The sequence below is a fragment of the Crassostrea angulata genome, chromosome 1 (genome assembly GCF_025612915.1).
Source record: "Crassostrea angulata isolate pt1a10 chromosome 1, ASM2561291v2, whole genome shotgun sequence".
Taxonomy (NCBI): Eukaryota; Metazoa; Mollusca; class Bivalvia; order Ostreida; family Ostreidae; genus Magallana; species Magallana angulata.
The window spans coordinates 3,258,685-3,284,718 of NC_069111.1; the positions used below are offsets into that span (position 1 = coordinate 3,258,685).

Consider the following 26,034-nt stretch of genomic DNA (forward strand, 5'->3'; position numbering starts at 1 on the left):
GGGCTCCGAGACCCAGGACTCGGAGACCCACATCCTGCATCCAGACTCTTTGATTGGCAGTTTTGACGGTTTTGTTACTTTATTTAGGAATAAAATATTAATCTTAATTTTGAACACTAAATGTTCACTCATGATCGTCGTATATGGGCCGAACTAGTCAAAACTGTCCATCATAAGTAAAACCTTATATATACCCATATGAAATGAGATTGTGCAGACTCCTGATTTGGGCTGCTTTAGATTGTTGTAATCTTAACTATACGATCACGCTTAATAAAACCGCTTGAGAAAGAAATACTGGACTTGTCATCACTAAGTTTGAGCTGACCCTCAATTGGATCCGTAAGACGGAAGGCTTACAAAAATTTCTTACCGGAATTAAAGTACTTCCTAAGGAATTTCTAATAAGATTTGAACAAAGCTCCTCGATTAATTCCCATGGAAAAATCAAATATCCTGCAGAAAATCTCCATGTCCAAGGTAAGTTCCCGTAGGAAATACAATTATTCTTTTGGAAGTAAAATTCCTATAGGATCATTAATCCTTCGGGTCTTTTTTAATATCCTCGTAGAAAATATTTTTCTCCTTTGGGAAATATAATTTTTCTAGTGGATATTAACTTGCACAGGTAAAAATCTCACATGTCACATTAGACGAATTAAAATACTCAATAGGCAATGGTCTATTTTTTTTTTTTTTACAAAATTATATTTTCAATCGTGATGTAGAGCTGTTCGTAAAAATATTTGACACAGTACTAAATAAATTTCAGAACTGAGTTATCTCGCTTGAAATTAGATTCTAATTTTGATGACAATTGAGATTCGAAAATATCTTCATTTCATACATGAAATGTATTTGTGGATCAGGTTTTAAACCTATAAAGGGCTTTAGTGAATAGCTAGGGCTATATTGAATACTTACAAAGTGTTGATTATCACAGACACATGACAAAAGAAGTTGTGGTAACATGCCCAGCATATGGTTAATTAGAAATAATACAATTATTGTGTGCATTTTCATCTTGTATTGTCGAATCTACAATAACGTATATAATCTACATAATCGAAATATCGAGACTTCCTTGTTTTCGCAAGTCATAGCTGTTTTGCTGTACATTTTGCTGTACATTTTTATCTTCCCGTTTTCCCATTACTCCCCCCCCCCAACAAAGAACTTTCTCACGCCCTCTGTATCCCCTCCCTATTAGCCCCCCCCCCCCCCAAAAAAAAAAAAAAAACCAAAAAAAAAAAACCCCACCAAACAAACAAACAAACAAACAACAACAAAAATACAAAATTCTATTTCATTTTTTTAAATAACGACCTCGAATTTATGGACTGAAATTGTGAAATACCCAAGCGTGATCGAATTAAAAGCAATTAAAATTATAACACTAAGCTGTAGGTAATCGATGAGTGCGGCCCGGGGGTAGGAGGGTTGTGGGGACGGGCGGATGGGAGAAGATGATGAATCACACCACCTGTTACATCCATTCATTATCATCAAACGCGCGGGAGAAAGGGGCCTCTCTCCCAGGAAAGCTATCGCTTTTAATCAAGGGAGGCCTTTTATTTAATTGTTTTGATATTAGCTATTAGCTCACTGATTTTATGAACTGGCTTTAATTATGTTTTCCCGTTCTATCTTGATTGAATTTTTATACCTGGGTTTCATATCTGCTATGATTCTGTGCATCAATTGTAAGCACTTTCACGAAAGTAAACATGTACCACTTTTGTGATTTTGTACCTTTATGTTTAAAAATTTTAAAAACTTGTATATCAATTTTTGATCTTGATTTTGGTTGGTCAATACAAGAAAAAAAAACTCATTGTATATTTGCAGCAATTTCCTCATTTTGTGCCCTGGCATGTGCATGATAAGTATACATGCTAGGAGTCCTTGACAAAATTAAATTCATATACATGTACATTTATATTTAGATGTTTTGTGAATAAAATATCGTATATCACAGCTATTTCTTACATTCTTTTTATTAGCTCACCTGAGCCGATGGTTCAAATGAGCTCTCTTGATCAAAATTTGTCCTTTCTCTGTCGTTGTCGTTGTTAAATTTTCACATTTTCATCTTCTTCTCTAGAATTTCAACCAAACTTAGCACAACGCATCCTTGGGAGAAGGATTTCAGAGGTGTTTTTTTTTTACATATGGGGCCAGATCCCCTTAAAAGGGTAAGTAATTAAGAAATATTGAAAATTTGTTGGCATTATTCAAAAATCATCTTCTCAAAATCCTATCGGCCAAAAGAGCTGTGAAATGTGTAAACGTGTAAAATGTGTAAAAATGTGTCATCGGGTAGTGTAGATTCACCTTTGTTCAAATCATGATTCCAAGAGGTAGGATGAAGCAACAGTGGGGTCGAATTTTAACATAGGAATATTTAGAGAACCATCTTTAAAAACTTCTTCCTCAAAATCCTTTTTGTCAGAAAATCTTGTACTTGTGGAAGCAACGTTGGTTCGTGTAGATTCGAGTTTGTTAAAATCATGATCCTTAGGAGTAGGGTGGTGTCACGATTTGGGGGGGGGGGTCAAATTTCACATAGGAATATATTATAGGGAACAATCTTTAAAAATCTCAAAAACTGAAACATCAAAAGGAGCTCAATGTTTAACTCAAGAAAATGTGGACGAGATTTGAAAATGTTTATAAGCAAGATACACAAAACTCAGTTGTATTTGATACTTAAGGACGGTCTAAAACTTTTCTGATCAGTTATGGCTATTGTTCCTCGGGTGAGAGATGTGACCCCTGGGCCTCTTGTAATATTTATATACACGATCATCCCATCTGTTTCATACATAGTTGCTACATAATTAAGTGAAGTGACTTTAAACAAAAAACCTTTCCTTAATCATGTAGAATTAAAGGAGCAAAATTGAAGCTTTAGTAGATATTTGGTTTAAGCCATTTGATGAATGTTAGTTGTTTGAATTCTTTTTCAATTGTAAGGTAAAAATCTCTGTATTCTTTTACATAATAATGCTTTATTCACCTTGTTTCGGTATATACTGTATTTGGGAATAAAAAGTGATTTGTTCATGATAAAGTTGTTGGTAAGATCTCTAATTAATCCCTATAATCACCCCTTTCATTGTACAGTCCATCCTGTCTTTTACCAGCTGCATCACTTATCAAATATCTACTACATGTATCTTGTTTGAACAAGTTGAGCAATTCAGGTGTATTTCACTTTCTGTTTTATCTAATTTAAGCATTTCACCTATACATAGATTATTCTATCTATCTCATCATTTACGTTTCAATTGTTCTATTGTTAATTTAGGCATCATTTACATGTATTATTAGCTTCCATTGTCATTGAAGTAAACATGTTTTGATCCATTCTTAAACCTTTTTCTATCACTTGTTCAATATATTAATCAATATATAATCATTGTTCAATATTGTTCAATAAGTCACTTCTGTACGTGCTTCGTTAATTTTCCAATGAATTTCTTCTTTTGATAATGGAGGACTTCATCTTTTACCATTCCAAAATCTCATTCGATTATTTCATGGTTTGTTGCATTGAATGTTTCAGCATTTCATCCACTCTACTGTATACTGTGGTTTCATCAATACTCGTTGAATACCAATTTTCGTGGATTTCGTTGTTTAGTTGATTCACGAAATTAAATTTTCATCGAAGTGCAATTTCTATTAACATTTTGTATTGATAGGGTCATTGGCCACGAATTTACCTAACATTGAAACTGTGATTTTCACTTCATCCACGAAAATTGATACCTTTGAATATTAATGATACCACAGTATACATTTACGTGTACAACTAAATGACTCAATGTTTCGCTTTTTTCTTCAATGATACATTCATACAGTATTCTTCTCCAGCTGACAATTTATCAGTAGCCTTATCTCCTGTCTTCACCACTGATACTTGTAACCTTTCATCATTTTCTCCCTCTCCTCATTCTAATATCTTTAAAGGAATTAAAAAGAGTTTTCTTATTATTTAGTTTTTTCATTTTGAATCGAAATTGATTTAAATATCACGACTCCATAACAATATGTATATTCACATTCGTTTCCAATCTACAGTGTCATAGTATTTCTCTCTTAGAAATCAAAATAAATTGAACAGTTTACATTTAAATATTTTCATTTTTTTTTTACCCAATGTCATTATTATACACTTTTTTTGTAAAAACTATTTATATTTAAATATTGTGATTAAACAGTTATTGTTTTTTGCATTGTAATTTTTACACCATTCACTAATATTAATGTACTCTGAGTGAATAAGAAGTCATCAGAAGGGCGTCTTTTATAAGAAGTCGCATGCAATTCATGTCCAAAATCGGAACTTTGTGAGATAATACTGCTGTAAATGAAGATATTTATGCAGATTAAGTAGTCCCGATCTAAATGTATAGGTAATACCGGTATCCAAACTTTCCACGCGATTGCATTTCGTATAATCACTTCATCAGCGTTAATTAAACTTCGGGAAAGAAAAAAAAAAGAAAAGTTAATCGGTCAAATATATGTGAAAGCTACCATATTTTCCAGCAATAAACTTTCTAATTTATGTTTTTGCCAATGATTAGAGGTTTTCCTCTCGAGGCGGCTTGACCCGGGGACTGATGGATGAGACGAACGCTTCTCAATATTAGATGGAGTGGCGGTGATCCATCAGGACCGGGCTTTGATCAGGGACACCGACCGCAGCACCGTGGTCCTTCACAGAGGACTGGTAGTCCTGGGCAGCCACCGGGAACCGGGGACCCACGCAGGCGCGAATGATGCATGGCCCACGAACAACACTAGCACGACACCCCCCTGTCAGACGGGTTACAACACTGGACCCCATAACCCCGTCCCCCTCACATACTCATCTGTTACGCAGGGATTTTTTTTTCCGATTTAGGTTATGGTATAGGCATATACAGGTAGTGAGTATTCTTACTACAGGATTTGTGAACTATAACAAGTCGGAGTAAGAGACATTTTCCGTTTCAATCTATAAACAGTGATTGTATTTCCAGTTCTTAATTTACAAAATTACTTACCTTTCGAGATATTTGTATAATTAAGTCAAATACAGTTATATCAACATATCAACAGATGAAATTTTACAAAAAGTTACTGAAAAAAGTTATCATTAGAAAATATAAAGTTTAAGTACAAAACAAAACGAGTGCCGTTTTATCGCATGAAATATTTTAATCATTTAATTTAAGCGTGGCCATGTTACATGTTTTATAAACATATTTAATCATTGATAACCCAGAAGGATACTAGTATACAACAGACAAAAGTCTTTTTAAACCTTCTGTCATGTTGTAAATTTTGAATGCAATTTTTTTTTTGGGGGGGGGGGGGGTAAAATTGAATTTACACCACGCCAGTTAATTAAAAAGAAGATGGGGGAATAAGATGGCGCAAATGCCCATTCGGTTTAGTGGTGAAATACAATTTTGAATTCATTTTTTTCCAATTAAATCTATTCAAATATATTATAATACAAGTTTGCAAAAGCACAATTTCTAACTATATTCAGTTTTTAATATATTTAACAAAAGATAAGAGAAAAAAATATTGCCAGAAATTTTTGCGGTATCGAAACCATAACATAAAAACCCTAGATATTAAAGGTTAGCTTATGTCGGGTACTCTAACCACTGAGCCATTTCAGACATAACAATGTAGGCTGTTTAAATATTATGTGTGACTTCAACCACGAGTTTACGGACTTGTATTATTTTTTTTCAAAACGTTCAATTGTTTGGATACAAAATGATATTTTTAATGTATAGTGGGTCATCTCTCCACGTTTTTGTGAATTGAAATCGGTTTGTTTTCCAATAGACCTTATTTAGACTATGAGAAAATATGGAGCAAAAACCCACTTTATGTATGAAAGAAAATGTCTTGAAGTTCTAAAAAATGACACTATTTGCAGGTTTTGATACGTATACGCCTGTTTGAGTCAACATATTCCAAGTATTGAACATGTTTATAGGTTAAAAATCAATGATATGTTAAATGTATATTGTTTTAAATGATTTTTTAAAAATATATCAGATTTGTGGATATTTTTAAAAATTTTCAGTAGCTTGTCCGACCGTGTATGGGCATTTCACACGCCTTATCCACCCATCCTCTTTATAACATGACACTTCTTTCAAATAGAAATTCAATTTGTTGAAATCTTATACATCACGATAAAGTGTTGTCAGTCTACAGATTTATAATGTTTTGAACTTTGTGTACATAAAATGAAAAATTAAATTATCTTAGGTTTACTACATAGAAGCTGTATTTATAATTGATTTATTGTCTCTATATGCGGATTCATATCAACATGTATAATGTACATATATAAACGCTGCCAACTTCATTCACACTCACAATTATACAAAGAAATTGTTTGGTTTTTTTTACGATCCAGTCCGTTTGAAAAGAAGAACTTTTTATACAATCAACAACGAAAAAACAATATGTATTTATAATCGTTAACAATAGTCATACGTAAATCCAAAACCCTTATAAGCTCCGCTGTAGTTCAACACATAGAACATATTTCAGTTTAAGCTGTATGCAAATCTGATCGAGCTGCCATGAAGAATAAGACTTATATGAAAGGGAACACCAAAGCCATTGAATTGCTGCATAAGAGTATCTCTCAGTTGAGTTTAGTTTGGACATTACAGAAAACAATGGATGCTTTTCCTCGGATTCGAACGTTTACCTAAAATATAAAAACCCAGTCAATATTTGAAGTTTTAGACGTTGTATATTAAAAACAAAACTTGCTACAATGATGATTTTGTGTATGATGATTGAACGACAATTCTCTGGTGATTTTTTCCACACAGAAAAATGAATCTCTGTGTTTCGTGCTTTTCGGGATTTTTTCAAGATTATATCTAGTTTCTGTCTTTGACACACTTTTCACCATTACATACTTAAACCAATGTTTTTGTCTATTGCACGTATTATTGAAATCAAAATTTATAATTTTGCCTATACATGTAAAACACTTTCTCAGGTCTAATTTATTTATGATATGGTTTGCATATTCCGTGCGTGCACATACGTAACTAAAACCATTTTTTTTTCTAATTCGTATAGATTTAAACCCCTTTCAAAACACGAATTAACAAGAGACATCACCAATTTCCATGAAAGTGAGCATCCTACCCATATTTTCTACCTAAAGAACAAAGGGTTGTAACAACTCTCTGGACATTTAGTTTTCGCTCCATATCTGTGGGCACCAGGTTTTTTGTTATTTTTTATTCCCTTCCAAGAATGGAAAAATAAAAGTGTTGCATATACATGTATTGACAAATACATGCAATCGGAAAATAATAAGAGAATATTTTGTTTTTGTTAGTTTGCTATAAAGATTTATTCAAATATGTAGTTAAAGATATAACATTCACGTAAAAATATATGATAGAAAACGATAAATGAAGTATGATTTCACTGATCTCATTTTGTCCAATTGTCTCAGATTACTTAGATTGAATCATTCCGTGCCTAAACGAGTTAATGCCTGTTCTTTGCAACTCGAAAATTTTAAAACGCATAAAAAGTTTAATAGAGCTATTGCAAGTTGAATAACATGACCGAAGTAAAAAGTTAAAACTAATGCGTTTATAAGTTTGAAAACAAATTCTCTCTCTCTCTCTCTCTCTCTCTCTCTCTCTCTCTCTCTCTCTCTCTCTCTCTCTCTCTCTCTATTGCGTTAAGGTAGACAACTCTGTAGGAGTTGATTGATCATTCCGTCCCTCGGTAATGTATCGCCGATCGTTGACATGTAGACTCAGGGGTCATTTCAGGCTATGGGGAGAACACATCTAGCGAAGTCAGTCTAACACTACTATTGTCTTTTTTCTACTTTCTGTCATGTTTTTTTTTGGAAAAGAACTTTCGACGCGTAAAACTTCACTTCTCACAAAACTAGTTTTAGTGTAATCGCATTGAACTCATATATTTTCCTTGAATATCACATCGCAAAAAAAAAAAAACCTTGCTTTAAACCACAAAATTCGGTTGTGATACTCTCTTCATGTTTAGTCAAACAATTGTACATTATATGAATTGTTATATGTATTTATGAATTTTTAAAAATCTTGATAAAATCCGTGGAAAATAAATAAATAAATAACACCATAACTACCACTTTATTGAATTCAGGAGAAATTTTCGTGTTCTTTTATATCACACATGTATCTTTTCAACTCATGATATAGTCGAATCTATTGATCGAGTTTGCAAAAGAACTAAGATTACCAGGTATATACATACTAGTATCCGGTTTTAATATAATATAGATCATATCAGTGGTTTTGATTAATTGTTATTCAGAATTTCTAGAACTATACTGGTAATCTTTTTTTTTTCTTTTTGTTATTATACGAAGCATATTGTTTTTAAAAACCTTATCTTTAAATAAATGGTAATTATAACTTGAGAAGATAAATCATAATTAAGATTTACCTAGAAATAAAGGAATGTGGTGTAATCTTTGTAATAAATGTGGTTTACATTATGTTATAAATGTGGTATACACTATGTAATATGTGGTATACACTATGTAATAAATGTGGTATACACTATGTAATATGTGGTATACACTATTTCATAAATGTGGTATACACTATGTTATAAATGTGGTATACACTATGTTATAAATGTGGTAAACATTATGTTATAAATGTGGTATACACTATGTAATATGTGGTATACACTATGTTATAAATGTGGTATACACTATATTATAAATGTGGTATACACTATGTTATAAATGTGGTATACACTATGTTATACAATTTCCCTTTATAGAATGTTTGTTATGCAACAGATAGTAAATCGTAATGGCTAGTAAACCTCAAAGAAACCTGATAATTAATGGTGGAAAATAAATATACCACGACAAAAAGTGGCACCTAAGTGGTGTAAATTAACACAAGGGCGGCACCTACACAGTTCTCTTACCTTTTCCTTGGACAAATTACCTCTAGGACAAAGTCCAAGGTCATTTTCATCCACTGACCGCCAAAAAGTGATAAAAACATTCAGAGGTTATTGCACCAAAGTTATTTTATTGCTCGCTGATCAAAATAGATAAACAAAAAAACTGATATATAAATAATCGTGTTTTCTTCATAAAATTCAATAAATATATATATCCACTTGAGCTAATATGTTCCACATGCAGTTGACAGTTACGTGTAAATCAAAATAACCCTGTGACAAAACGACCATTGTTATGAACTAACACAATTGGAATCAGGTTGGTCTGCGATAAGACAAAACATACAGTAGAACACGGATACATCTTACACCCTTATAACGAATTACGCTCACAGTCAATTCACTTCTATTTTCCTTATTTTAAAATTGTATTAAATATTTTTTTTTCAATATCACGTGACGAATCACGTTTTTAAAATCGGACGCTTTTGACACATCGTTCAAACAGGGTTTTACTGTACTGGTATTTTGATTCGGAGTCACTGTGATTAGGTTTGAATGTACAATAACAGTCTTAATGAACTGCAAAAATCTAAAATATATTTTCAGCTAAATGTACAGGATTTAGTATTTCAAATTTATATTGAAACTTTCCGATACATGTTTGAACGTAAAACTTTGGTTTCAATCATATTATCAGTTACTTGAATAATTTTTTCGACGGTTTTGAAGTTGCAGTACACTTGGAGCAGACAACCAGATGAGATTTGGAATGTTTGAATCTTTGAACGACTTTAATGAACACATATGGATATAAATAAGACAGGTTTGACGAGCATAACAAAGAACGGGGATCTACTGCCTAGTCTGTGTGGTATACATTATGCTTTATTCATGAGTAAACTAATCAGAGCAGCCTTATAAAACGCTGGTCACAAAAAAACATTTGTAGGAAACACAAAAAAAATCATAATTATCCCTCCTATATGACTAGTACAAATGGCAAATCTAAAAATCACTGCTGGCCGAGCAACCTTCGGAAAGCCTCGGGCCATATCATCAAAATATAAAGGATAAAAGCTTTATATCAGTTATAACATAAAAATCAGATATCAATATCTGACTATATTATACTATGGTTATACGTGTGTGTTCTATATATGATAGAACTAAGTATTTATGTTGGATAAACTACAACAATGAGGTTTTATAGTAATAAACACCCTGTAAGACTTCGCATGGTTTGAGCAATGAAAAATGACAGAAAAAATGATTGTTTTCGACAAAAAAAAGTCTTGCGAATAAAATTCACACAAAAGGGACAGTAATCGGGGACTGCATCATTGACGACGGTGAAAGTGAGAGACACGGACTCCATGAACAAGCTTCCACTTGTCAATTCGTACAACAGCAATAAACAGGAACGTATTGCACCATTGTAAAAATAGCACTCATATTCTCACAGACTACGGAAACACTCGGTCTTTGGAATCAGTTATCTCCCCTCCTGACATAGAGACATGGCGGTCATAGTTAGTCCATCAAGTCCGCTCAGTGAGCAGTTATCGCCTCTGTTCTGATCAAACTGAGCCTCACGGAGGCGCTTTTTCTGCTTCATCCGTCTGTTTTGGAACCAGATTTTCACTTGAGTTTCGTTTAGTCCAAGCGCCGCGGCGATCTCGATTCGGCGAGCGCGTGTCAGGTACTTGTTGAAATGGAACTCTTTCTCGAGCTCCGTAAGCTGTTTATTCGTGAAGTTTGTTCGTCCCATATTAGGCTGTGGAGTCCCGGGGGTGGAGGGATACCCATATTCATTGGTTTGCTTCGTCACTGTAAAAAAAAGGAGGTATACATTAAACTAATGGTTTTTTTTAAATTGTGTGTTGACAACATGGCTGAAAAAACTGATTAAAAAATCAACAACAGAAGAAATATTTTATATTTGAAGAGTAATTTGTAAGTATATGTGTGTATGGTTGTTCAGTGTTAGGGATAATTTTATAAATTGGATCAACAAGAGAAGATAACTTTTGAAGCCAACTGGCGGTTAGAGGCCTTGTGTGTTCGCTGCCATATAGGCACTCTCTGTGAGCGACTCAGTGGACACCAACCACCGGCAACCACAGACTGCAGATATACTGTCTAACCGGTCATTAATTCAGACACAGAAAGTGACCACAACATATATAATGATATAAATTCCTCACAGAAGCAACAATATGCAACGCGTGTACAAACAGGCGAGAACCACAGCTAAAGCAAACAACAGAAAACCATTTTCCTTTCGTTTTCATTTTTAAAGAATCGTATAAATTTTGATGCAATGTGAAATTATCATGCATGCGTGAAATATATATTTTATAGAAGATAATATAGAAAATAAAATAGTTGTTTCAAACTTTTATTTTAATTCGCCATTTTCACATTTCTCGAAAACACAGATCAGGAAATGTTCTACAGAAGTGAGAGAATAAAACAAACAAGTTTTCCGTGTTTTGAGATAAGGTTCTATAAATCAACAGGTATCGGTAGGAACCAACCACTTCTGAAGTTCCATTAATTCAAGTGGCCCTCCACCCTTTTTGTATGCAGTATTTGAATTATTCAAATCAAGTCAGATATAAAGACAATCCCCAATCCCTGTCTAATCACCCACGGTAATGAATTCCATTTATCATAAATTCTCCTTTGATCTTTTTTCACAGTTCGATCTATTAATAACAATAGAAAACCCTTTATATTTTAGGTTTGATTGCACACAGCGATCAGTTTGCCGTACAGACGTACAATGCCTCGTGATACCAGTGTACAGTACGTGTACAGTCTAGGTTACGACTTCATACCCGTCAGCGCTTCCGGGAATCCCATATAACCCGTTATAACCTCTTTTTATGCCTAGCGAGGGCCATATTTATACCCAATATTATTACGATCGGAAGATATTATTTAGAGAATAGGAAAACCGTGGTCATAAATAATAAACATACAAAAAGTGCCTAAATAACTTGTCTAATAATAATAGAATTATTAATAAGGTCGCGACATTATGCAGATTATGTATGTATGCTAAGCCTGAGACACGGGGACTGAAGCTACCATAAACCGCAGGTATAAACAATCCCGGGCGACTTAAATATTTATATCATATGCAGATGACTTCGCCCTTAAATATATCAAAGGATTTTCGATTCCATAAAATATTTCAGGTGACACCGGCGTGTCAACCTCGTCTTGTTAGCAGGGGCCTCCAAATCTTCTGACTTTCTGACAGACTAATTAACTCCTACATGCATGACAATGGAGCGCTCAGAAAATGTGCACCATCATGCTTATCTTATATAACGGATTTGTTTATTATATATACTGATAGACCTAAGTACTGTTCAAACAACATCGATGGTCGTAGCCATTTTAAGGCTATATTAATCTCCTTGAAAAAAGGCAGTCTGTATAAACCTATAGGAAAATACTGCAATTTTAAAGCTTAAATATAGATCTATGGAATTTTACATCAACAAATCAAAGTTTTGCACTTAAAGCATATCTAATTAAGGTGATCTGTAATCTGTTGACTACCAAGTCTCCTCAGACATACTAAACATACTAGATTATCTAAATATGTGTAAAAATGTCTACAGATACAATACAATATTGTAATTAAATAAATTTCGAAGAGTTATTAAAAACCCTAGAATAATTCTTTTCACCCCCCCCCCCCCCCAAAAAAAAAAACAAACAAAGAAATTAACAAACTATTGTGATATTTACTTTTCACTGCAAAAATGTATCAAAATACATACATGTATGATTGAAATTAATTGTACACAATATAAAAGGCTTCACAACTTATGTTGAGAAATAAATATTCACTGTAAAATTGTAAAGGTATTTATCAGTATTTTGAATTTGATTTATCTTGAATATTTTGTTCGTATAAATGACCTCTTTTGACCCCAAATCCAGGACAACTCTAGAACCGAGACAAAGTCTCAAGGCCCATTTGTTAAAAGGGACCAAAAAAGTCTTTAATTTATGGAAAAACAATCTTTGTGATCAGAAAATACTTCTTGTACGGAGTCTCCGTCACAGCGAGGGGGTAGGGGGGAAGGGACGGGTTAATTATGGTCTTGATGAGGCAGTGTGTGTAGAATTATCGCCGGATTATTAGAATCTGTCAGCGAATGATTAACGAGTTCCAACCATTATCATTCTAAAAAGGTTGTCGGGGAAAAATACACAGTTAGAAAAGATCTCAATTTGCTGAGGAAAAAACTCACAGTAAATTAGAATAACATTCTGATTTGGTACTCTTGTAGCGTCTTAGATGTATATTTAGAATGAAAAAAAAATGCAATTTTTAAAATCATAAGGTTATTCAAATTCATCGCAACCCTTGATACCATAAAAAATATGAATAATTTTATTTGCAGAGAAAAACTGTTCAGTTTTTCACGGATTTACTCAAATTGAATCAGGGCATTGTGATCGCGATTTCTTAACAGTTTTCTCCTTTTATGAAAATATCCTTCATTTTCAGGTGTGCATGCGCAAATTTACGAATTTATTGTTTCTTACTCAGAGAGGCAAGAAATAATAAAATTTATTAGCATTTAAAGAAAAAGTAGTATTCAGTGGAGCTGAAAGTGATATTTTCTTTTGATAGTCGGTGAGATGTCCTGCTGGAGCCATTGTCTGTTCTCCTGATTAGGCCTTTCGCTCTGAGAGCTGGGCGCATGTTTTCGCGATCAACCTTTGTGGAGTCCATTCATCATCATCTGACAGTGAAATAATCACATTAAGTTTAATTTCTGTGTGAAAATTAACTCGAACCCCCCGCCTTACGTGTTAGCGACTGAATCACCACTCGCGACACACACAAAAAATCCATATCTTCCAAAAAAGAATCCAGAATAGTTACATGTAGATACTTGATTTAAACAAAAAAAATCTGTCATTATGATTTTTTTCGTAAAATTCTTTTTATTTAATAAACAGTCATATGGATCCACAAATGCATTTAACAAAACAGTCTCTGGTTTCTTATTATTTGTGTCAGGAGTTCGTGGGATAAAACATTGACGCATTAAGGAGTTCTGGCAGGAAGTGTCCGCCTTCCGTTACCAGTGATCTCCCTTGTGTGTTCCCGAACCCGATGTGATAAATAGCCATTGTACAAACTGTGTGACCGAAACGTTTAAGAATCAAGATAATTTCATTTGAAAACCCCTGGTGGCTCAAAAAAAGATTTTCCCTTGTCATATTTAGTTGTTTTGACTTTCAACAGAATGCATTCAACAAAGTTGAAAAGAATAGCAAGGAGTGTAAGAATTTTTCCCCTTGAATGATGAATAGTTCAGAATATTAAATATTAATTCTCTCGTTAATTAAGAAAACAATTTATTTCGTTTTCATTGCAGAAAAATAACTACAAGTTTTTGTAAAATATATTTTGCATAACAAAGTTTTGAAATGCAGCTATTGAAAAAAAAACATTTAAAGCATTTAACAGAAATAATACAGGCTAGCAATTTCTGGTTTCCTGGCTTTTGAACTTGAGAAATTATTAAATCCTATTTTAACATTTTCCGACTCCCCAAATCAGCGCAGACCATCAACGTTTTTTGGGCATTAAATTATTTAACCTCATAGCAAAAGAAATTATTTGAATTGAAAACAACCATTGCTCGTGTGCATTAAAATTGGGATTCACCAAATGGCTTAATAAACATTCATCATATTTCTTTTTCATTACTAAAGCTATATGTTACCAACTGATAAAAAAGTATAATTGTTTCCGAAAAGATAAGGTTTTTATGATATATGTTTTCTTATAATTCTCTCCTCCTCTCTTTATTTTATTTAATTTTTTTAAGGGGGGGGGGGTTACTAACAAAATATTGTTTTAGTGTGTTAAAGCAAAACATGTTTTTGTTCACGCCTACAACACGGAACTGGTCAAACACTACTAGCACGTGTAGGATCCTTCGCATACAGTCCCGATATGCTTACATACACTCACATGGGTAACATGCAAACTTCCGCTGTATCTTTGGTTTGTTGCGGAATCTGACAGCTTTGTGCGTTGTCAGTGGAAACTCTTGGAATTACTGTTTTTGGAATTGACAGCCTCGATTTCACCCAGATAACCCATCCATCATCTCTGAAGGATTGGGTGATTCCCATGAAACGCAGGACTGGCGCGGAAAATTAACAAATCTTTTTGTTCTTACCGATATTATTTATTGATGTTTCCATGTGTTTGTTTCATTATTTCAATTATTTTACACATAAACTCTGTTTATTCAATAAAAAATAAATAAATTTCTTAAGATGCTGAAAATATTGCTACTGATTTTTTTTTTTAAAAATTGCTATGGCATAACTTCAGGTCTAATTGAGTTACAATATACTGCTTTATTCTTGGCTTGTATTCTCACAATGCACGGAGTCAAACCAACATAACAGAGCTATATTTTACCCCTATTGATTCATAATGAGACGTTAAAAGAAAACAATTCTTGCCTATTTTTTTGAAGCTTAAAAACACAAATTTCTTCCAGTATTTTATGACTTCGACACACGCGAGGCGGGCCTGTTGTATTTACACGAGTTATTCCTTCTGACATTGGACGACATTTTTCTCATTTTTCTGCAGAATCTATAGGTTGCCACGGGTTATAATTACCGCGCTATGATTGTATAGCTAATTAGTAAAATAAATGAAAACGCTACTGAACAAATTGATCAGATTATACTCAAAAATTGATACTCATCAGTTATGACAGACAAGGATTATCAATAGATTGTTTATCCTAAGAAAGTTTGAAACGTCGATTTTTTTAGGAGAAAAATATTTTTATTAAGGTATTATGACAATTGATATACTGTTGTTACTGAGCGTTGTCTATCGTTATTTTAACTAACTCCTTGATTAAGAACAACAAAAACACGTTATGTCAGAAAAATGGATTAAATATTAATTCCAAAGTATATGATTACTATAGATAAAAGCGACAATTTATTTAGTTTTTCCTGGATTTTCTTTACATCATAAGATTTTACCTTTAACTTATTGATTAAAGTGAATCTAAATATTTATTCAATGTATAAGGCAATATACAAAGGCTACTGAACAGTAGGTTCTCAAATCACTAGGACAATGGCTTACGTGAAACCTGCGATTTATGCTTTAAATCATTTTTTATATAATACAATGAGTGTTTTCCAAAGGAAAACTTGGAAATAATCATCTAATCACAATGCGCTATCGTTGACGTCATGTTAAAATGAACAAATAAAAACACGATATAATGACTAGAGCGGGGATTGTTACATTCCAATAATGTGTGGGATTTTATACGATGCGCAATATTCATTTTATTACTCTGATCAAACGCTCATTAAATTATCGAAGTTAATTAGAATTCGGTTTTTGTTGCACTTTTCATATTATGATAATAAAAACCTATACTGTCGACATTAATGACAAGCTAACATCAGAGGACCTGGTTTCATTTATGTAAACTATCGAGACATGCCAGACCTGCGGTTTAAAATGTTGATGATAATATGAAAATCTAATCACTGAGGTAAGTTTGGATATTTTTTGCATGGTACCACTTCCGGAGGCGTGGTTCAAATTTTGAGGATCTCGATCCCAATCAATGGTGGCGTAACAGACATTCCTGCAGACATGGTGTCCGCTCACAACGTGTTTACAAGTCGCATAAAAAATCAAGACAAAATGATTCTGTAATCAATGATTGCCAATTAAACCATGGAAAATCCCCCCCCCCCCAATAAACACTCCATTCATTTATCGTTACGATGAGCTTTATGAATTAATTTGCAACAAACAAGACACGTTTAAGGGAAAAAAGACGAGAAATCACTTCCTTTTTGCACACTTGCGTAAGAGATGAAAGTATTCTATATAGGAAGACTTAAGACAATGGCGCTCATTTTGTGGTTTCCTCGGAGTATGTACTCTTTGTTTACCTCAACACGTTATTACAGAGCGGATGTAAGTGCAAATAAATTATATTAGGATGTTTAATTCATTGAGTTTGTATTTAATTATTTTAAGTTATAAATAGAAGAATGTTGAATTGGGAATATTGTAAAAAAAAAAAAAACAAGTTATGTCTTAATTAAAGTAAACAGGAAAAAAACATGAAAATCTAAAAAATTACCATGTTGTTTCCATAGGGATATTTAGGGGATATTTACTGTTTCCATTTTTAATTGTTGATAACGTATTTCATTATTATAAAGAAAAATACAACTAGGAAATGAAACCAGTTAAGAAGATTAACCAATCAACCTTAAAATTATTAAATATACTGAATGCTGACACAATCTTTATTACAAACAAACTCACCACAATTTGGATACTTAACAATATAAAACCACTTGTATGGTTGATTTTTTCAGTTGACGCCCTAACATTTAGCTTTGATTCAATCTTCGGATCCAAATGACAAAACTCGGTGAATTTCAATCATCAAAGGAAAATACAACCTATTTCAAAGGATAATATTCTAATAAAATGCAAAAGGAGCAGTCGGGCCCAAAAACGCTGTCGATTCTTGACACAGCGCCTCAGTAAGGTGCTCCATAGATTTAAGAGAAGTGACAAGCGAAAACTAACGACAGACTAACGGAAGAACCGGATCCGGGCCGCCATCATCCCGGAAAAAGCGCAAAAACCCCTGAGTCATGATAGTGACGATTTAAGACGGCGGATGGCGGTAAAACTCGCAGGGCTACATTTTTTTTACGTTGAAGACTGTGGGTGGTATGAAGTTGTTGCGATGATGGCTTGTTAGTTTGTAGTGTCACAACCTTTATGAGACCAGTCTTACAAGACAAAAACCTCTCGCCTAGCCTCGTCAGTCCTGACTGGAGACAATTGTTTAAACATTAGCTACCGATTATGTCTGCTGTGTTTTGTTTCACTTAAAAAATTCAAGAGAACTATTTCCTTTCCTTCAATGCGTCTATAAAATTTGCCTTTTCGTTTTTGTAATACATATAATTGCATTCTATTAAAATACATTACTGAATTTATATATTTTGTTAATTTCCTTTAATTTCACTTGTAACCGACAAAAAAAAAATGCGTAGTTATACAATTTTCATATTTTGCTTAGAAATGCATTTTCCTTGCTTTAATTTCCAATCAAAAAGTTGTGCCTTGAGGTTTTGCAAAAGCAATTAAACCCAAATATCTGTGTTCAATTCGGTTTGATAAAAAATGAATTAATACAGATTTTGGATATCAAATATGAACATGATATTTTTTTATTCTCTGTTCATTCAAGATAGTTGTAATTTTGTTCATTTATTGAGTGAACCTAGGTTGAATTACGCAACGACAGAGGGGCAGTAAAACTGCTGAACACGGACTGCCATGGAGTAAGTTTTGAGCGGTACACGGAAGTGATTTGAGAGCTGCTACTGTACATCAGACCACCGTCTCCAAGCCATGTTCCCTGGGTCGTACCAGGGACGTTCGACCCGCCATTCATAATCACGGCAGGGTCGAGAGATTTTTCGGAAATCGGAGACTGGTATTTTATTATCAATGAAATCTTAAAAGTGTGATTTTTTTAAAATTATGATGATGATGAAATAAAAAAAATATATGGTTTGCAATACGAATTTAAAAAAAATTTGGAAGTAAATTCCTCTGATTAAATCCAAATCTTTACCTTAAAAATAAATTTTTACCGAAACTGTACCGCAGCGAGTCTATGGATGAGTAAAATCTGACCAGTAAGATTAAGGGTATGAGCCATACACACAGGAACGTTACAGATGTGAGGAATGCGGGTCCCCAGTCTCACGTGTTCGTCAGTACAGGTAGTAAGTGTACAGGTAGTATTTACTACCTGCCAATTTGTGACGGCCCAATCATCCGTCATACCATGATGTACCCATCACAAACATTAAAAAAGATTCAAAAAATATTTCATATTACAAGTCCTTTTTTACATCCATAGGCTTCCTCATTTAACAAAAAAAAATATTTTTGATCAAAAAAAAAATTGTCAAGTAAATTAAAATAATTTTAAGGATGCAACACCTGTTAAAACTGCAATTTACGCACTTCCCTTATGCAGCACTATATGCAACATGATAATTAGGGCTGTAAATCTATAATGCATTCAGATAATATCAACCGCGGATTTCGCTATTGACATATTTATTAGGCTTTCATCTAAAGCGATATTTATTTCTTCAACAAATAACTTGGGGGATTATCGGAGTATCCTAACCATTGGGGATCCTCTTGTTGTACTATTGAGGCCAGAGGGGGAATATTGTCTCCCGATGACAACTCAGATAAAAAGAACCCCTCCAATCCCCGGGACATCGATTTGTATGTCTAAATCTAAGACGACCATTGACAGGAAGTAAATTGAATTACCGTGTAATTGTAACTCAACGATACCCGTCAGATGTTTTCATCTCTCTCCAAATACACATGCAATTATTTATTCAAATTATTATCATAATCTTCAGTTTTCTCTTTCTAATGTCTAGGATGTAACAATATTTATGTTGCAAATACCATAATGATTTTGACTGCTTGCTTTTCTACATAATTTGTTGACTAAATAGCAAAGCCTTTCCGAGTGTCTACAGGCCTTTTAATGCACGTTTTTCTCCAGCAATGCTGACGAGCTAAATGAAATATGATTGAGTGGAAATTGAAATACGATCTTAGAAGATTTAAAACGTGTAGCGTGTCCCCCCATTAGCGCGGCAAAAAAATGACAACCCGTCAACGACAGGGACACAATCAAAACATAAATGCATCCGAAAGCCAGAAATCCAAACTACCCAACATCCGGGCTTTTACATCCTGTGCATTGACGTGCGCACCCGGCGTGTGGATGCTGTTCGCTTCCTTTCAAATCCCTAATTGACGGAAAAAACTTTTACTGGGTGAACACTTTTCAATAAAAGATGGTGTTGAGTAAAAACATAAATTTTCAATGCTGAAAAATAACCAAAAAACAACAAAAAGAAAAAAAAGAAGATACGAAAAAAATAAGATTCAAAAAAAAGAAGAGGAGAAGATGCGAAGTGAGGAAAAAATAAAATCATACTTTATTCATTTTTTCCAGCATTTTTGTTTATCAAATATTTTGAAATTTTAATTGGGAGCAAAAATATTCTTTAAATTGCTATTTTTCACTTTTAAAAAGCGATTTATTTTCGTAAGTTACATGTATCTCTTGGAAGGAGAGAGTAAATAATACTCATTTGGTGCCTTCAGATAGTCTTTGGAGCCTCTCAGGTGTGATCAGACACTCAAGATAACCGGAGCGATCTGATTACCCTTGTATCGGCGACCATCGGCTATTGATACCCTGCCATTCAAAGTTCCGGATTACAGGCCTGTCTCCTCAGTATCGATTCCGGCAATTAGTTTTCTTAGGAGCGTTTCAGGACAGGCGGTTATTTGGCCATTTGGACGTGACACTTATTTCAATTTAAGGCAGTTTGTCTTTACTAAAAGTGACAAATACTAAATTGTTTGTCGAAAAATCTTTTGACCTTTAAATCGTATATTCAGAGTGATTTAAATCTCAGGTTTCTTTTCTTTTTATGAAAAAAAAATTCAGTTTAATTTTAGTTTTAAAAGAAAGATTTTTACCGAAATGAAATATTAAACCGTTGATATCTTTACCAACATTTATATACTTAAATTTTTACATTATTTATTTTTTCAACATAAGAAAAAAAACATTTAATTTATTATTACATCTTTGGGATGGGGGTATTTAAAAATTTGTCGATAATGAAACTACTTTAATCTGCGACATCTGATCACGTTGAGGGGGACACAAAATGACAAATCAAATTATTGAGGATTTTTAGCAGAACTTTATACAGAATAAAATCACACAATTCGATGAGTGTGATCAAAAGAGACTTAAAGAATATAAAATATCCGTCCACAAGGACGGAGTTGTAACAATGGTGAACGGTGATTACAAATAGTTCATTCTCCCTCTCTGTTTGTAAATACAAGGCCGCTTGTAAGCTATACAATTTCTATTCTAAAAATCTTGTTTATAATACAAATTACATCATCCTATCTATTGGATCGGGTGCTGTATGATTATTAATTAGCAGGAGACAGAATCAGATATCTGGGGATTCTGAGGACCTGAGTATTGAAACATGCCTCCGTAACTGTGTAATCTCCCAATTTACATGGTACTTAACGGGTCCGCCATAATGGAAAGGTAAATTTAAAACAACTGATTGTCAAAAACTGACAATTCGGGGAGATAATCGTACACGGGTACATAATTAGTTAGGACGTTTACAAAGCCGGTCTATAAAAACTAAGTCAACAAATGTCTGTGTGGAAACAGACTAAGTCTGAGGGCGCCCGCTCGCGCGTGCACGTCCCTCTAGCTTGGAGACCGGTACCCGGATTTAGCTCTTGCTAGGGTTTGCACAACTGCTCTTGGCTCCGATTATCCTGTCTGCAGTCTGGAGTGTACAAACAATTTGAACCGTTTGTGTCAAGTTAAAACAACGGTCAAATTTCACAGGGAATTAAATCTACAGGCCCTATACCAGCTCTGCTGTGTTTGAGTTTGAATATGATTTCTAAAATGTAAATATATCAGAGCCTTGTTCTGTTTGCTCAGGATATTACGGGGGAATTCTCCATCTTGACTTTAGTCTATATTTCCTTGTTGGCAAATCCCTATTTTTTCTGTAGTAATGATAATTACGATTAAAACAGTTGTATTGGTGTAGCAAAAAAACTGACAATATTTGTGTTTATAGTTTGTCGACAATATTACGGGCATTATTCACAGGTGTAGAGAAGAGCTGGAAAATCGCCCCGGGGGTCACCAGAGCTCTATCCCAGGGTCACACCGTCTGTCGCTCACTCTAACTTTAGTTATTTCCGATCGAAATTTTTCTTCGTAAAATCACGAGTTTATGATTCAAAAAACTTAATTCCGCCAACTACAATAAGACACAGGGAACTCGCTGTAAAATAAGTCTATGGACCGAGCAAAAAAAAAGACCAAAATAAGTTGTACAAATACACTAGGCACATATTGGGTTTCTTAGAAAGGGCATATAACATATATGACAAATTCTGGGAAATACTCGTATAATACTACGAAAAGATACAGACAATACGCCAAGCCATGTCTCTATATCATAAAAGTCACTCACCAGGTTTGGGTGCATTCCTCTTGATCTGCATCCATCTGAATGGTTTGTTTTGTAAGTTCTGACCATTGCTGGGTTCCGATTTGACCGGAGAGGGGACTTGTTGATTGATAGTGGCTCCATACACGTTGGAAAGAGAACAAGACGTTAAATTATCTATACACGTTGTCCCGAAATTTGAGCGACCAGAGTTTATATTTTGTCCGGACCCTAGGTCCCCGGCGAGAGCCGCGTGCTGGGGGATGTAGTGCTCCACGACATGGCCCTGAGTGTCCCCTAAATCATACCCCTGATGCCTTGTGGTCCGGGGAACGACTGGCCCACTCACCGGATAAGTTAATCCCTGGTTTCCGAGAGAAAGGTCGACCCCAGACAATCCGGGGGGAAGCATATTTTCTGACCCGTAATAATTCTGTTGTCCGGTGTCAATAGCACGTGAGTTGATATTGTTATTATATCCGTAAATCGTGTTGGGAATTTCAGATGTGTTGTACCCATTTACGTAGGGGTGCGCATCCAAGTTACAGATCGTGTAGTCGGTGTCTGTATTCATTATTTCTCTGTGTTGTCTTGTCAATGAAACACTTAAATCAGCTGTCGATAGCGAGATAAATCTAAAATAAATGGAGCTAAATTACGACTTGAATATGACAGGATTAGAAAGACAGTGGCACCCACGTGACAATTTCTATCCAATCAAAATCAATTCATCTCTCGCAAAGAAAAAAGTCCTTTGATAGATGGCCCGTGGATAAGAACGGAGTTACCGGTGCGTGGATCGAAATAACATACATTATTAAGGCATGATCTCCGTCAACACTGCCTATAAGAAAGTCCCAGAATTGCGTCACATGTAAATTAGAATAAAAAAACGCCTCTCCAATCTTTCATAATGTTCATTCTATCACGTTTCCATAGCAATTTGTCTTTCAACCTGACAAAATAGCGATCAAAAGGTTTAAAGAATCAAAGGTATACAGTAGATATATTCCCTCTCCATTCATGTGTGACGGAATACACATTGTTTACTTCTGCCGAAACGAGAGAGACCACGAAAATGTGGAAGTATTGTACTTAACTGAGAGAGAGAAAAAAGAAAGAAAGAAAAAAAAAAACAAAACAAAAAACCAACAAAACGCAATTCATGCAATCGTTATTATACATTTTGCAAAATACAGGTTTACAAATTAAAAAAAAATATCAAGAAAAGGAATATATACTGTTGAAAGTTTTATTTGTGGTTGCTATGTAATATTTATAGCTACTGACACAAGGATACATGGCTCACAATGAATAGAAATACGAATAAGAGGAACATATTAATAAATTCAAACACATTGTCTGCTATGATTTTGAAATATTAACAGAAGAGAATTCGAAACTTGAAATAAGTTTTTAAAAAATTCGCTCTATATATTTTAATACAAATTTTCCACACATATTTTTGACATTCCATAAAGTTCGTTGATTCTCATATTATGAAAGCTCCAACGTAAATGCATGTTTAGAGTAATATGAAGCGTTATAACAGCAAAATAGAGCAATAATCCCAAAGAAATTGATTGATCAAGTATTTGAAACGACCGTGACTTCTGTTTATGAATTGAGAAAAATCACATCGGATGAATTAAAGATTCTCCCCTTAGCCAAATCATCATTATCACTCATCTTCAGCTCTCGTTTTTGCAATTCGTGTAAAACCCTCTGAATGTAGAAGCTGACACGGAGAGAGAGTGAGGAATAAACTCCGGCTTGTTAAGAGCTTTTAGCAGACAGTAAAAATTCAGGGAAAGTTTTGGGGGTTTGTTTCGCCGACTGGAATCGTAATGTGATGTGAGGGGTATAATTGAAAACACAAATACGAGGAGGTTACGTTCCTTCTTCTCATCAGTTTCTCACAAAATGACAGAGATGCCGGGGTGTAGGAAGAAGCCTCTCACCCCGGGGGTTGGACACGATGCTGAGGTTTATTTCATTTTCTGTAAGTACTGGTATTTCTAATCAGGATCAAACGGATCTAAAGTACTGGGCCAAAGTTATCAGTGACATCAGTACTTTGTTTCGTCGTTTATCAAAATATTTGAATAAGGTTCAATTTTTTAAAAAATTTTTTAATTTAAATTTTTTATTTCTAGTTTTTATTTTCAAAATTCGTGTGTAGAAAATAAGGGAAGGTTTTTAACGAGAGTAAAATTGATATATCAACAAAAACATGTTTTTTATCTTAACAAAATTATCCAAGCATAATTAAAGCAAAGAATAAAAAGAAATTCCTCAGTACTTTATGCGCGATAAAATATTATGTTAACAAAGATATGAGTTTATTATGTCATAAAGAAATAACCCAACATATTAATATCTTATTTAAGATTTTCAAAAACTGCTATCTCTTTATTGTAGTCATAACTATGTCAGCGACTTTAGATTTATTGTAAAATCTTCTGATTAAATGACATTTACGACCTGTGATCATATCACTGCAGAGAAAAACAAAACCAAAGCCCGACCCTCGCAAAACACCAGGCCTGACCGTGGTCAAAACCTTAACCCCCAGAGAATAAACCGATGGGGTAGCGATCTGTCGTTCAACACCTTTCGACAAGACGATTTACAAACCTACCCTGCTCACAGAATGACCCCTGGTCCTAACTTGTTTGTTATGACAGGGTAAAAATGAAATAAAGACAAAATTGGTTTTATTTGTAATGTTGGAGATTATAACTGTCTAAATATGGAAATAATTCTGCGTGATCAAAGCGCTAAAAGTAAATATTATTTTTCGCTGAGCAAAGAGATAAAAGATCTATTTACATTTTTTTTATTTCTTTTTTATCGCGTCGGTGTTTTTGTCTTTGTTTATGTAAGTAGAAGTGTACTTTTATTATCATATTTTTTATAGATTGATTATGGAAAACTCATCAAAATTTGTGATTCACTTTGTGCAATACAAAATATATAAGTACATAAAACCAAACTAAATCATTAAAATCTAATTTCATTTACTATTTTGAGTTTTATGAAAAAAAACCTGTATTTGATATATATATTTTCTGGACCCATATTTTCTCCCCCCCCCCCCCCCCCACAAAAAAATTGAATAATTAAATTACAATTTTGAATTGGAAATTGTTTTTGAAACTTTATTTAATGAATAATTACTGTATGTTTTTTTTAGATACTTAAGGACAGATCATCTTAAAAAAAAAAAAATGTCCTTAATTCAATGCAGACGAAAATCCACTCCTAATTTATATTAAAAGAACAAATCAAACAAAAGCAATGGGACTGAAGAAGAAAATCAATGGCTGATTCCTTCTCCGATTTCTATCTAAATTTGTACAGTTTATTTGAGAAGATCACAGCTGCATAATGAGGTGTGGTCTGCATGGCGTCTGTTCGGGGGAGTACTGGTAAATAAGATGCACTTTTGATGCGCTCAAAATTTTAACAAATTGTCATCAATACACGTATACGACTTGCTCATTTCACTCTAACATTTTACACAAATACAAATGTAAAATGAGAAATACTTTTACCCTGACATTTTGAATCACGGTCTCAATGATTCACTGTGTAGACTTTGTAACTACTAAATTGGTTGACAAATCATTGAAATATCGATGAATGTACTTCTTCATTACAACGGACATAAAGAAGTTTACGCGGGGTCAATCTAGGGGTCAGAGTTCAGCTATGATTTGATAACATTGGCATGCTACTGTAATATGCTGTGTAACCCTCCGTAAGACCTCTCTTAGTCAGTGGCCTTTGCTATATTATCAGGTATTCAGCGATTGATGTTCAGGGTCTGAGTATGTAAATATATCTATCTACACGCGCGTT

The 26,034-nt window shown here is 33.9% G+C and overlaps 2 protein-coding genes across 2 annotated transcripts in view; one reads left to right on the forward strand and one right to left on the reverse strand.

Annotated features, from left to right (window-relative positions):
- Positions 1-22,154, forward strand: part of LOC128176440 (NADH dehydrogenase [ubiquinone] flavoprotein 1, mitochondrial-like) — a 74,017-nt gene extending 51,863 nt beyond the window's left edge. Inside the window, exon 13 of the mRNA XM_052842800.1 lies at positions 22,145-22,154. The gene's annotated coding sequence lies outside the window, so the exon portion shown is untranslated. The remainder of the gene's footprint in view (positions 1-22,144) is intronic.
- LOC128176500 (homeobox protein Hox-A1-like) lies at positions 9,078-22,967 on the reverse strand. The gene is made up of 2 exons (XM_052842897.1): positions 22,195-22,967; positions 9,078-10,803 (listed from the first exon to the last, which is right to left on the reverse strand). The coding sequence occupies exons 1-2, from the start codon at positions 22,742-22,744 to the stop codon at positions 10,469-10,471; spliced, it is 885 nt and encodes a 294-aa protein (XP_052698857.1). The 5' UTR covers positions 22,745-22,967; the 3' UTR covers positions 9,078-10,468.
- Between the last annotated feature and the right edge of the window lie 3,067 nt (positions 22,968-26,034).